The sequence below is a fragment of the Nematolebias whitei genome, chromosome 11 (assembly GCF_014905685.2).
Source record: "Nematolebias whitei isolate Nwh7 chromosome 11, NemWhi1, whole genome shotgun sequence".
NCBI lineage: Eukaryota > Metazoa > Chordata > Actinopteri > Cyprinodontiformes > Rivulidae > Nematolebias > Nematolebias whitei.
In genome coordinates this window covers 5,051,820-5,066,679 of record NC_056508.1, presented here as the reverse complement: position 1 = coordinate 5,066,679, position 14,860 = coordinate 5,051,820, and the positions used below count along the sequence as shown (strand labels likewise).

At 42.6% G+C, this 14,860-nt stretch overlaps 1 protein-coding gene across 1 annotated transcript in view; it reads left to right on the top strand.

Annotated features, from left to right (window-relative positions):
* Positions 1-4,584: 4,584 nt before the first annotated feature.
* The window catches only part of LOC119416591 (SAP domain-containing ribonucleoprotein-like), an 11,531-nt gene continuing 1,255 nt past the window's right edge, over positions 4,585-14,860 (top strand). The window contains exons 1-5 of the mRNA XM_037683781.1: positions 4,585-4,643; positions 5,239-5,344; positions 8,449-8,492; positions 8,603-8,673; positions 14,465-14,516. Of these exons, the coding sequence (XP_037539709.1) occupies positions 4,611-4,643; positions 5,239-5,344; positions 8,449-8,492; positions 8,603-8,673; positions 14,465-14,516 (306 nt within the window). The 5' untranslated portion in view covers positions 4,585-4,610. The remainder of the gene's footprint in view (positions 4,644-5,238; positions 5,345-8,448; positions 8,493-8,602; positions 8,674-14,464; positions 14,517-14,860) is intronic.

Below are 14,860 nucleotides of genomic sequence, written 5' to 3'. Positions count from 1 at the left end.
GTAATTCATGCATTCATTACATCCAGGCTCGACTATTGCAACTCACTCCTTTTTGGTATCAGTCAGACCTCCATAGCTAGACTCCAACTGGTCCAAAATGCAGCAGCCCGGTTTTTGACCAGCACAAGCAAAAGGGAGCACATTACACCTGTTTTGGCATCCCTACACTGGCTTCCGGTTCACCTTCGAATCAAATTCAAAATACTCTTGTATGTCTATAAATCACTAAACAGCTCTGCCCCCTCCTATCTTACTGATCTGCTCCAGCCGTATGTCCCACCACGTTCTCTCAGATCAGCAGACCAGTTGTTCCTAACAGTCCCAGGAACCCGTCTCAAGCGCAGAGGTGACAGGGCCTTCTCTGTAGCAGGCCCAAGACTTTGGAATGAGTTACCTCTGCTCGTTAGACAGGCCCCCTCCCTCACAGTTTTTAAATCTCGCTTAAAAACACACTTCTATTCCCTGGCTTTCTGCACTGTGTGACCTTTGCTGAGTCTGTGTGTATCACACTGTGTTAGTCATGTTGCGGTTGTTGTTGTTATCCATTATTGTTTTTGTCGGTTTCTACTTTTTGGTGTCCTGTTATGTAATCTGTTGCTATGTGCTTGTTCTGTTTGTCCCTGTACAGCACTTTGGTGTGCTTTGTCACTGTTTAAAGTGCTTTATAAATAAATTGGTATGGTAAATTGGTATGGTATGACCATCAGTTGCGAGCCACACCCTTATTTCACCCCGGGACTCGTCCAACCTAGTAGTCGGGGTTGGAACATTGATCGCGGGGAAACTGGCATTTTTAGGCCACTCACCTCTTATTGTAGAACTGCAATTGTCACTGATCTGGTAGTTTTCAGAATCTAGGTACAAGATTCCAGGGTGTTGTTTGATCCAAGCTGCGAAACCTTTAAAAACCTCCCTTTTTTCTGATGAAATTGAACCAAGCTTTTCCAACTTTTTGAACCCGAAGTGTAGAAATGATAGTCCAGAATTTTACATTTTATGCTTTGCTTTATTAAAGGTTGATTGATTAATTAAGGATTTGCAGGGGTACAGCATTGTCAGCACATTATAATCGATTACATTTGATCATTTAAAAATTTTAATGACAGAGAGTTCATGCCTGCTTCCAGTGACAGTCTTATTGGTTATATGTGACGTTCAGGGTCCTAGGGTGTCCACTAGGCGTGGCTCCCCTGACTCCGATGAGCCGGGTTGGAGAGTCCTATCTCCTAACTTTTGAGTTGTTTTTACAGAGCAGCCTGTTCCTAATACAGTGGGCTGTTATGTAATTGGAGCCCCAAGGCAGGTTAAAACCCCTGAAACCCCTAAGTCTGTCTCATAAACTAACCAAGTTTAGCCAAACCTGTTACAAACCGCCTTGACAGCACACAGTTTATGTGGTGACTTTTCAAGGATGCTGGAAGCAGAACAACACTCTCTCGCCCTGACTCTACCTCTTAATTTAGAAACACTGTTATTTCATATAAAATTTAGTATTTGGACAATGGGTTAGGAGTCGCTCACCATTTCTGCCCTAAGACTTTGGAAAATGGCACAACAATCTCTCTTCCACAGCCCTGGAAGAAATCTCCCTTAATTCCCCAACAGCCTTCCTAATCCTGAGGAATCTGGTCTGGCGTCAGCCCGGCTGAACAAAAGGGTATTCCTATCTTGATGAATAGAAATCCTCTTATGAGCTGTTCCAAGTCCCTCTGAGTAGCTTCTGGGGATGCAGCCACATCGTCCTACTCCTTAGACTTCCACGGTCCGTTCAGCCCCGTCTTGTTACTGGGCTTGGTTTTTATTGACTTTGGGTTTGCTGGCCAAACCCAGTTTTTCCCCCTTACTAGTTTGTTCTAGTTTAGTGATTGGTTGTAGTTGTTGTAGGAGGGTCAGTTTTCTGGTAAACAATTAGACTGTGCCCTTTTAAGGCATCGAGTTGTGTTACTGCTCTGCTTCTCAGCTCACAAGTCACCGACACACGATCTTTCCTACAGCCCATGTCCTTTTATGGTAAAAAGAGCTGCTTTGCTCGGTGTCTACATGTAATGCTGTTTACAAGGTACCTACACACTGTTCTGCTGAGGTCAGCCTGTAGCATTCCAAAGGAAATGCAGCATTTCTCTGGCATGCTGTTAGGCCTCCCCAGATATATTAGCTCTCTCAACTCGCCTTTTCCCTCTCTCCCAGAACGCAGCATGAACTCGTATACATTTCATTCATTCTACTTCACCCTAATCACAGGATGCAATATGGGATACAATAATCACATCATGCATGAATACAATACAGTACATTCTGTTATAATTACTTGATGTAATATTTTACTCCACTTTAATAATAGTGTAGAGTGCAAATCTGTCACATCTGGGGGTCCATGGCAGGGCCGATTTCATCCAAACGACCTTACTTGACAGTTGTCTCCTTTAGATGTCGAGGAGCAGCAGTTGTACTCCGAGCCCCCTCGGGTGATGGAGCTCCTCAGTTAGTTGCTTTCAACAGATGAAGCTCTTTTTAGTCACTTGTATCCAGGATCTTGTTCTTTCAGACATGATCAGTACCTCATGCGCATAGCAGAGGGATAGAATGAAGGCGAACCAGTAAATTGAGAGCTTTGCATTTTGGCTCAGCTTTTTCATCACCATTACCAACTGGAGCAACTCTCTCATTACTGCAGACGAGGCCCCGATCCATCTCCTGCTCCATCTGGTCATCACTCAGTAGCAAGACTCCAAGATACTTGAACTTCTCCACCTGAGACTCATCCCTGGCCTGGAAGGACCATTACCCCCCTTTTCTCTACAAAGTCTTCCCCTTAACATGGAGCAGGGTTTTGAGCACCCCCCGATGTTGGGGGCATTAGTCGGGTAGGGTCTCCCATGGCAAACTGAGGGGGTGGGGAGGGGTCAGAATAAGAGTGATTTGAAGACCGTGGTGGACAAAAATAATTTTCATCAGGATATGTCTCCCAGGGGAACACCCCTGGAGCGGGGCTTGGGGGTGGAGCTCCCCATCTAGTGTCAGGTGGTTGAGTGAGCCTTGGCTCCAGGCCAAAACCAGAAGAGAAACAGGAGGCCACCTCCATGTGGGCCCGCCACCTGCCAAGGTCGGGTGACGTGGGAGCTGGACTGCAAGCCAAGGAGGGTCTCTGGGGGGGCCGATTCTTGGCAACACTATAAATGTCAAATCTCATTGTAAAGTTCAGGAAGCTCTTTTTCTTTAACATTCTAACCTTTACTGATATACAAAACAATACGTAACAATATCTTGTTATCCAGTGACTTTAAGTCAGGTCCTCTGGACAATTTCTTTGTGTTGAAATGTTTTCGTCTTTCATCCAATGGACTTCATCAGTCCAAGGAGCCACCACAAACTCAGTCCCACAAGCAGCACACCCACATAGTGGGCCAACCAGTTTTGATGGTGATAATAACAAAAAGGAACCGTCCAGAGGACCTGACCTAACGTTGTTGGATTTTCTACCTGGATTATTGAGCATGAACTTTGAATATGTTGATATTGTTTCTCTAGCGACCAAACGAGGGAAGATGATGAGATCGTCTTCACCACAGCTTGGATGAACAACACATAAGCTGTTTCCATCCTTACTGTCATCGGCCTCACTTTGATTACAATTACAGCTTTAACGACATCAGTAACAGGTGATGTAGAAAAATAAAAACAATCAGGACAGAGCAGCTCTAGTACGACTTCCAACCGTTATCACAGTTTGATCAGGGACATCTCAGTATTTGTATCTGGCAGCCCTTTGAGGTTTTCCACAGTCTTCACAGATCCTCGGAACGATTTAAATGTTTGTAGAGTTTGAAACAAGCTATCCAAACCTGTATTTGGGCCAGTATTTGACCTGTATGCGTCTCGGGACAGTTGTTGGTGGGACTTTAGGCGAAGTTGGTGGAGTTTTCCTTCTCTCTTTGCTCCTTTCTGTGATTTTGAAGCCACTTTAATTTTTCTTATGAAAGCTGGCCCTGGGTAAGAAGTGGGTAGAGACGTGTTGGGATTTGACCTGTGGGCTGGAGCCCATTTTAGCTTTCCCCCTCTTGTTGAGGGCCACAAACCACTCACGACCAGTCCTTTGGTTCCTGTGGGTCACAGAGGCGTATGTGTTGTCACTATGGCTTTAACAGACTACTCAAGTAATAGGTGAAGCACCCAGATCTGCCCCACCACCATTCGCCCCACCCTGGGCCCATGAGCAAGGCCCTTAACCCCCATCTGCTCCCCAAACAGGTCTCTCTTGAAAATGAGTTCTCGTGGCTCTGAGACTACCTGTATAAAAAAGGGGTAAATGAAAAAAAACAATAAAGAACCTTGAACTTTGACTCATGAATACATTTTTCTTTCCATTGTTGTTTTTTCGCTGTACTAGTTTGAAATTTAAAGAAAAAATATTTTCTCGTGCATTAGTTTATTATTATTTTATTAGATGTTTGACACGTTTCTAACCTTTTTACCCAGCTTGTTGGTCGCAGGGCTGCAGTGTGTCAATCTGACCGATAGGGGGCGCTGTAGGCAAACTCGCCTCGTGCGTGGAGCGCAGAAGGAGCGCAGCTTCAATTTGATTGGAGGACAGATTCAATCAACAGAGGAAGATGGCTGAAGTAGTAGAGCTGCAGAAACTGAAGGTTTGTGGCGCTGTTAAATACATATTTTTGATTTATGAGGCGGATTTATTTGTAATGAACAGACTGTAGTCACTGTTAGTCACACAGTGGGCTGACAGGAGAGGTTGGAAAAAATAAAACTATCCGCCGGTAGCGAAAGCTGGGAATGGACGTGTGACCGGAAGCTAACGCAAACACATGTAACTAAATAAAATGTTTCGACAAAACCTGTAACTTTAGCTAGGCTGGCACCTATAAAAATAAGAATATTTGGCTACTTAAACACTCGAGTCTGGGAGACAAAAGCCTCCAACATATCCTGTGTTAAAGAGCGGGTTTGTTTTAAAAGTAGCCAAGCATTAGCCTGAAGAGCTCTTTTGGAAGGCTTGGGTTGATAACTTTTTACAAACTGTCTAAACTAAAATATAAGAAATCTGCCAAATCTGTACAGAGTGAACTTTTCTTTTCAGTAAAGAAATATACACAATTTGTGTTAAGTCCGAACTGCTAATGGTTTGCAGATCAGTCGGACTGTTTTCACGTCTCTCCAAAACAAATTATAATTTAACATTTTGACTTTTCCATAGTAACTTAATTGTTTTTGTTTCTTTTTCAGCTTGCTGAACTGAGGCAGGAATGTGATGCCCGAGGTTTAGAAACTAAAGGCAACAAAGGAGAGCTGATTGCTCGACTCCAAGCCTACCTGGAAGAGCACGGTGAAGGTAAACACCTGCTCATACCTGGTTCAACCTGCTAAAGGAAGCCAAGTGAACACATGTATAGATGCATGTCCAGCTACTACCTCTGTGCTTCAGGGGTCTGAAGAACTCTGCAAGAAGTAATAAAATTAAGGAACAACATAAGCAACCTTATAACCTTGCTTGGTGACAACTTCAACCTCCTGTGCTGCCTGGGTCCATTCAGAAATAAACTTTGAAAACCAAAATGTGTCTAAGGATACATTTACGCTGCAGGTTTTTCTCAGAGATACATTTTCTTGTGTGGTCGTTCACGTTATAATTGAAATGCGCCTGCCATCAGACCCCAGTGTGAACACTATGGCCCTGAGGCGACCCACTTGCTCAGGAGGAGTTGTGTTACAAGCTGTGTTTACAAAACTGAATGTGGATGCTACATGTTAGCATGTGTGTAGCGATTATGAAGTAGTTGTGCAATTAAAGCAAGGTTGTTTCCTCCGATGTTTACTGGTACATTTAATCCTGTTGCTTCCTGCCTGAGGGGCAGAATTGTGACGCGTCACCCTGGAGAGACGTAAAAGCCAGATGAAATGCAACATGACTGGGACTCGAGGTTTCTTTAGAAAACTTCAGCTAGGCATCTGATTCAGGACACATAAAAATGACCTGAATATCTGATTAAAAATATTATAATAATAATAATCTGATTAGGGTGTTGAGATGCATCAAATAAGGGTAATAAAATAGTCAGAGTTGGACCACTAGATTTAAATATTTAAACATATCCTATATTCCTTCTATTTCCTGCGGATTGATTTAACAGAACTCCTGGGGAGGGTTGTGATCTTGGAAATCTTTTTGCATCCATTCCTTATTTTGTACTTTTCAGTAATCTCTTCTCTGAGTTGAATCAAGACAGTCTTTTTAGGAGGTGAATATTTATGCAATCACTTGTGTCACATTGCTTCTACACTTGTTACCATGTGCCAGTTTAATTCAATTCAGTTTATTTATATAGCACAAAGTCAAAACAGAAGTCATCTCAGGACACTGAACAGAAACATTCATATATAAAAATAATAATTGAACATTATTTATCTGAGGAGCAGCTTTGAGTTTAACTCCATCACAGAACTCTCATCTTGAACAAGCATGAAGGCGACAGTGGAAAGAAAAAACTCCCTCGTGAGGAAGAAACCTTTAGCAGAACCAGGATCAGGACAAGAGGACCATCTGCTTCGACCAGCTGGGTTTGAGAGGAACAGATACACAATGGCAGGTCAAGAATCACATGTTCAGATAGAAATAATATCAAATGGAAACTATTCAGTTTTAACAATTAATGTAAGGAAATGAGGTCAGTTTGTCCTCCAGTAGTCTAAACTTAACCCGACCCTAACTATAGGATTTCTCAAAAAGGAAAGTCTTAAGTCTAGTTTTAAAACTGGATAATGTGTCAGCCTCACGGACAGAGATTGGAGTTGGTTCCACAAGAGAGGAGCCTGATAACTGAAAGATCTGCCTCCCATTCTGTTTTTGTTAATTCTAGGAACCACAAGTAAACCTGCAGTCTGAGAGCGAAGCACTCTGTTAGTAAAATATGGAACAATAAGATCTGTAATATAAGATGGAGCTAGGTTGTTGAGAGCTTTGTAGGTTAGAAGTAAGATTTTGAATTCATCCATCCATTATCTTTACTGCTTCTTCCATTTTGGATCATGGGGTCACTGGTGCCCATGTCCAGTCATCAATGTGCAAGAGGTGGGGGACACACCCTGGACAAGTCTCCAGTCCATCACAGGGACACCTAGAGACAAACAACCATTCACTCTCTCTCATCTAGGGACATTTAGTCACCAATCAATCTAACATGCATGTTTTTGGTCTGTGGGAGGAAACTGGAGTACCTGGAGAAAACCCACACTGCACGGAGAGAACATGCAAACTCCAGCCAGAAAGGCCCCCGGACTGGGATTTGACACGTATAACCTGCTCGCTGAGAGGCAGCATCTCTACCAACTGAGTCACCGTGCTGCCAAGATTTTGAATTCTATTCTGGACTTGACAGGGAGCCAATGGAGAGAAGCTAAAACTGGAGAGAGATGATCTCTCCCAGTAACTCCAGTTAAGACTCTAGCAGCAGCATGTTGGATCAACTGAAGACGTTTTAAAGAAGTATTTGGACATCCAGATAATAAACCATTGCAATAGTCCAGTCTGGACGTGACAAATGCATGGACCAGTTTTTCTGCATCATTTTTAGATAAGATGTTTCTAATGTTAGTGATATTACGCAGGTGGAAGAAGGAGGTTCTAGTAACATTTTTAATGTGGAGGATAAAAGACATGTCCTGATCAAAAATAACACCAAGATTTTTAACATTAGAGCTGGAGGACAGATTAATTCATCTAAGGAGGGAGAAAGACTGAAAAATTCATTCCTACGGTGCTCAGGTCCAAAAACCAAAACCTCAGTCTTGTCTGTTCAACAGGAGAAAATTAAGAGTCATCCAGGTTTTTATGTCTTTAAGACATGCTTGTAGTCTAAGTAGCTGATATGATTCATTGGGTTTAATGGACAAATATAATTGTGTGTCATCAGCATAACAATGAAAATTTATCCCATGCTGTTTAATAACTTTACCTAATGGAAGCATATATAAAGTAAAGAGTATTGGCCCAAGCACTGAGCCCTGAGGAACTCCCTGACTAACTTTGGTGTATGAAGAAGATTTATTATTTACATTTACAAACTGGAATCTGTCAGATAGATATGATTTAAACCATTTTAGAGCCGTTCCTGTAATCCCAACATCATATTCAAGCCTCTGTAGTAAAATATTGTGATCAACTGTATCAAATGCAGCACTGAGGTCTAACAGGACCAGTAGAGACACAAGTCCATTGTCTGAGGCCATGAGAATATCATTAGTGACTTTTACCAGTGCAGATTCAGTGCTGTGGAACCATCTACGGTACTCAGGTTGATAGTTGTTACATCTTGTCCAAATGTTATGATGTGTTTGTGATGTGTGTTGCATGTTGTTTGTTTTTGTTCTGATAAACTTGTTGATGTGAGTTTGTATATTTTGCCTTCTGAAATCGTTTGTCTCCACACCACTTGGCAGAGGAAGACGTGGACGTAGATGACGTGCTGGCAGAGGATGCAGTGGTGAGATGAATGATTGTATTCTCATTATCTGAGTTTTTCTTTCCATCTCAAACATTGTAACGTTTTAGCGTGATATTTCAAGTGGTTTTTTTTGTGTTTGTTCCTTTTAGGATTTCACAAAAGTTGAGAGTTCTGACACTGTAAAAGTGGACAATGACTCTGAAACAGCTGTCAGTGAGCCGTAAGTGATTTTTTTCTTAATGGACACCTGCAATTTTCATGATCATGTATTTGTTGCGACACCAGTAGAAATAAGAGTTGTGTTGCTTGTGAGGAATCTCCAGCAGCAGTCACACATTTTACAAAGTAAAACCAAAGTAACTGAAAAAGCTTCGCTAAGAGTCGCAGCTTAGTCACAACTAAAACTGTTCAGTGATGTAGTGTGCTAAAAGGCTAGGTTAGCTTCGAGCTCCACTACAGTCATATTTTAAATTAACGGGTTCTCACTTTTTCGAGCTACTTGACAGATATGTGACAGAGGTACTGTGTTGTAGATGGTTTAATCAGTGACATGAGACGTTAATTTTCTTTGACCCATCAAAATAAATGTGGTCATTTATTAACAGAATCAAAATTTAACATCAAAACATTGTACACTTGATTTTACTGATCGGCTCTGATTAATAAAACTTGGCACGTTTTACTTAAATAAAACAACAGACATTTCTGAAGATATCTGGATTAATTACTGGCAAGATAGAAGTTTAAAGATGAGAAATGGAGGAGTTTAAAGGGAGATGTTGAAGGAAGATTTAGGTCTGTAGACCAGAACAACACGCTCCTTCCAAACGCAGCTCGCCGGGTACACTTGTAGTGAAGCTCGTGACGACTCTTTACCTTGGCAGAGGATGGGTCAGCTGCGGTCAAGAGGTCCCTGGCACGCTACCTTTCAGCGTCTCCTCAGGGCGGCTGCGACTCGGCAGAAGTCGTGAGATAATCCTTTCCACAGAACAAACTTCCTCAGCAGTTATAGAGCATTCGCCGGATGGAGCCACAGCGAGGCGTCGTGCCCCCAGCAGAGATGGATGACTCCATCAGCCTGGAAAACTGAGTCTGAAGTTCCACTCAGCAGTGGAAAACTCCAGAACTACTCCACAGTACTCCAAGAGACTCAGAAGAATTTCAGAAGAACTCCAAGGAACTCCAGCCGAACTCCATCAGAACCAGAAGAACTAACGGAACTCACCGAACTAAAAGAACTAGGAAGTGTCGACTTTTAAAGAGTTCTGCTTCTGGTCACTTTTAGGAAGTCCTGATTGGTTGAAGGAACCAACAGGGGTGTGGTTTTAGTGACGTCAGAGGGTCATTACCAGTCAAGAAAACAGCCGGAATGTTTTGAGAACGGTTAGTTACAGACAAGAAAATATTTTGGAGAAATGACAGACTTACAGGTGCCAGTTTTCTTATTTTCTGTCTGAGAGGTTTAAAAACACGACAGTTCATTCCAACAACTTGCTTCTTGACTGTCTCCGACTTTTGACCGACATCACTCTTCTCATTTCAGACAGAAGATCAAAATGCATAATTACTTTGTAACATAGACATTTAACTTGATTTCTACTTTGAATGAGAATAAAAAAATCATTAATACTGTTTCACAGTTGATTTAAAATGAGTGGTTCACTTCAACATTTAGAAATGGTATGAACTAAACACACTTTTGATTATCAAGATATTGTAAAATAGTAATGATAATATAAAAAGAACGTGTTCTTTCAATTGATTAGTTCGAAATACAATTAGAAAGTCTCTGGATGAGCTAATTTGTATTTCTGGATTCAAATCAATGAAATAACAGTTCCTGTCCCATGAAGGTCTTCAGAGACAGGTTTGGTCGGAGGCCGAGTTCACTACAGTGATTTAAATTTAAGTAGAAACGTTAACATTTTAGGAAATACACGTTCATTCATTCTTTCCTGTGTGACTAAAAGAATGATGCTTAGCTCAGCACGTGGCATTGCTGAGAGTAGAGACATCTGGTTACAGCAGAGAGGAACAGATTGTTAAGCAGGCGACCAAAATCCAACAATTTAATCTTTGACTGTTAACAATTAAATCAACTAAAATAAAGTTATAATAAGTGCTTTTAAAAGCAAAATATATGTGTCCATAACCTGATACATCACAACCCATTAACTGTCAACAACGCTAGGTGAATCTAAAAAGTTAAGTCTGGTCCTCTGGACATTCAAAAAGCAAAACAACAAGAAAATTAAAGCTGCAAGCAGCATTGAAGGCCCTCGCAGCAAAGCGTCGCTCCAGCCTTACGGCGACCGCGGGAGGTCCGCCGACTCCGCCCGCCGACTCCGCCCAGTTGCCACCGCAAACTCTCTCGCTCCCGTCCCGCGCCCGTTCACTGAGGTGAGAATTCGCTGAACCTTCGACATCACTCGCCGACCGCGGGCGCTCCAGCAACGCCTCCCAGTTGCCGTCACGAACGCTCTCATGCCATTCTCTCACGCGTCCACCAGGGCGCGCATATGCCTAAACTTTGTAATCGCCTTTCGCCAATATATGTATGAGAGGGGGCACTTGAGTCATATGTTAAACTACAAGAGGAGATCGGGCTTTTTCAGTCATGGGCCCCAAACTCTGGAACAACCTGCCCCCCAACATCAGGCAGGCCACCTCCCTTCAACCTGCCCCCCAACATCAGGCAGGACACCTCCCTTCAACCTGTCCCCCAACATCAGGCAGGACACCTCCCTTCAACCTGCCCCCCAACATCAGGCAGGACATCTCCCCTCACTTCAAATCTCTGATAAAAACTCATCTGTTCTCTCAGGCGTTTCACTCAGTGTAAATTGATCTAGTGTTTTTTAATCTGTGACCCTATGTTTTAAATGCTTTTTATTAATTCTTCAGTTATTATTATTATTAGTGTATTGTATATACATATTTTTTTCTCTTTAATTTACTCATTGATTATTGTTGTTGTTAAGCACTTTGATAACAGGTTCTGTTTTAAATGTGCTCTATAAATAAAGTTGACTTGACTACAATATCAATGTGTCTAGACGTGCTCACCGATTATGCACAAAAAATTTGGTTCTGATCGGATGATGTATCACTGAGCTACAACTGTAGGAATAATGTAGGTGGCGCTGTGGAGGCTGTTGGCCACTTATCATGGATACCTGTTCAAGGGGCGGATAATGATCGATCATAGTGATTTTGGTGCATCTCGGCTGAAATCTGTGCAATTTAGAGCCAAACATATTGCAACAGCATCACTTCTTGATTCGCCACGCCCACATCCTCAAGCTGAAACTGTTTGCGCTTTAAATCAAGTCAGACCATCTTATCTGTCTTCTAACACAGGATCATCCTGATTAGGTCAATGGTGTCAAAGAGGGAGCATTCCAAGTTAAAAGAGACTTCCTGTTCTGAGGGGGAGGGGCTTTGATCACGTCAAAATATGACCACAGTGGATCGTCGGGCATCAACAGGGATGAGTCATGCCAAGTTTGGTGCATTTCGGTCTTTCAATGTGAAAGTTATGGTGTTTGTAAATTTATGACGTGAAGCTCAACTTTGAGGCCTGGCCACGCCCCTTTAACATAAATGAAAAAACAAGCTTTTGATAACTTTTACTCCCTAATGTGTTAAGGGCATATTAATCAAGTTTGAAGGCAATCAATCAAAATCCCTAGGATGAGTTCGTTAAAATTCGCCATTAGAAACGCCCAAAAATGACCCTTTGACCCAAAATGGCCGACTTCCTGTTGGTTTCGGGCCAGGGCTCCAAGAGACTTTTTCATAGGTCCTGAGAAGATACAGATGTTCACCGAGTTTCAGAATTATCGGTCCAAAAATGGCTTGGGGCTCAGGTTTTAAAATATTCTAGGGGCGCTGTGGAGGCTATTGGCCACTAATCATGGCTTCCTGTTCAAGGGGTGGATAATGATCGATCATACTGATTTTGGTGCACCTCGGTTCAAAACTGTGGAATTTAGAGCCAAATGTATGGCGACGGCGTTACGTCTTACTTCGCCATGCTGCTCCGCCCACATGTTCCACCCAAAACTGTCAGTGTTGGGAAGCAAGTTACACCAACATGTCTTCGGTCACTGCACACACTGTCATGCTGATCAGGTAACAGGGGTCAGATAGGGACCGTTCAAGGTAAAACTTTATACTTCCTGTTGTCAGGGGGCGTGGCTTAAGTCATGTCATGATTTGACCATTCAGTCTTGCAGGGGTCCAGATGTGGATCAATCAGCGAAGGTTTGATGTCTCAGACAGTTTTCTTGTAGGAGCTATTAGCGTTTTGTTTTTCATGGTGAGATGTCAAACTTTGAGGTCTGGCCCCGCCCCTTCATCATGCTCTGGTGTGCACCGTTTTGATAACTTTTTTGTTCCCCATGCTTTTTGACCAAAATGGCCAAGTTTGAAACCGATTGAGCGAAATCCCTAAGAGGAGTTTGTTCAAATGCAGAGCCCAAAAGGTGTGAAAATTGGGCCGGCATTCCAAAATGGCCGCCTTCCTGTTTATCGTACAACGTTGGTGCCCGAGGGTTTTCTGTGCCACTTGTGGAATTGGACAAGTGTACCAAATTTCATGTTTGTCCAACAAACTAAGGTTAATGCGGACGGTATTTTGAAAATTTGTAGGTGGCGCTCTTGATCCGTTTCTGTTGCAATTTTTGCTACACCTTTAAAATACGTAATTTTTCACCAGTCCTGATGCGTCCGCCAAATTTGGTGAGTTTTGGGAGCTGGTAAGGCCAAAAACACCAGTTCATTTGATGGAAAAGATGCAGCTCGGGCCTGAACAGAGCGAGTACAATAGGCCTTCGCAGCGCTTTGCTGCTCGGGCCTAAAAAAGAAACGTTTCGTCTCTCATCCTGAGGACTTCCTCAGTCTGAAGAAGTCTTTCTGATGAGAGATGAAACGTTTCTACATTTGTTTTGTTCTTGTTTTGCTTTTTGAATGTCCAGAGGACCAGACTTAACTTTTTTTTAGATTTTTCCACCTGGATTATTGAGCAGGCACTAGAAACGCTTGGTGAAATTCACAGACTCCATTTTGCTGTGTGGACCTATCACTGTGTACAGATGACAGGTGTACCACACGTTAACATGTGTTGTGTCATCGGTTCAAAACACAGAGAAATATGGTCTGGAGACAGAGACGTGGACAAAAAGACAGGAGACAGAGACATGGACAAAAAGACAGGAGACAGAGACATGGACAAAAAGACAGGAGACAGAGACATGGACAAAAAGACAGGAGACAGAGACTTGGACAAAAAGACAGGAGACAGAGACATGGACAAAAAGACAGGAGACAGAACTAGAAGTGACAGAAATGAAGATGTTCAGGTTCTCCTTAAGAGAGACAAGGATGGAGAAGATGAGGAATGAGATCATCAGAGGAACAGCACAGGTTGAACAACTGGGAGATAAAGTTAGAGAGGACACACTGAGATGGTTTGGACATGTCCAGAGGAGGGACAGTGGTTTGGACATGTCCAGAGGAGGGACAGTGGTTTGGACATGTCCAGAGGAGGGACAGTGGTTTGGACATGTCCAGAGGAGGGACAGTGGGTATACTGGTAGAAGGTTGTTAGAAATGCAGCTGCAGGAAAAAGACAGAGCAGGTTTATGGATGCAGTTAGAGGACATGGAGGTAGATGGAGAGAGGACAGAGGATGCAGAGGACAGAGATGGAGGAGGATGACTCACTTTGGAGACCCCTGAAGAGGGACATGCTGTAAGAAGAATTCTTCTTTTACTTAATCTTGTGTCGTGCCTTTAGTGAAAACAGGAGGCGGGTGTTCTGTGATGAGCCTCCACCAAGCGCAGTCGGACAGTGACAGTAAAAGGTTGACAGCTGCTGTGAAGACGTTGACAGGAGGCGTCATCTTTCTATCCACACCAGTACATGCTGTTCTTTAACTTCAGTCCTTTGCATGTCTAGTCTACGCTCTAGTTAAAAATGCATTTGTTTCTGTCTTTTTCTGCTTTCAGACCTGCTGAGAAGAAGCTGGTGAAAGTAACTCCCCCGTTATCGGCTGGAGAAGTACGTGCAACATGTTTTCACCCAACAATCAGAGATTTGTTCACGTTACTGAACCGAAGGGACCTGAAATTAAAGCAGAAATACTTATTTGATCACCTAAAATATATTTCTAATGAAGTGAAGAAAAGCTTTGAAGCTGAGGCTTCACTAAAGACATCTGTTTTATTCATCCCTGTACGAATGTGATGAAGCACGGGTTATTCTTTGTAGAGATCTAGTATAGAGCTGTACGAATGTGATAAAGCTGGTTATTCTTTGTAGAGATCTAGTATAGAGCTGTACGAATGTGATAAAGCTGGTTATTCTTTGTAGAGATCTAGTATAGAGCTGTATGAATGTGATAA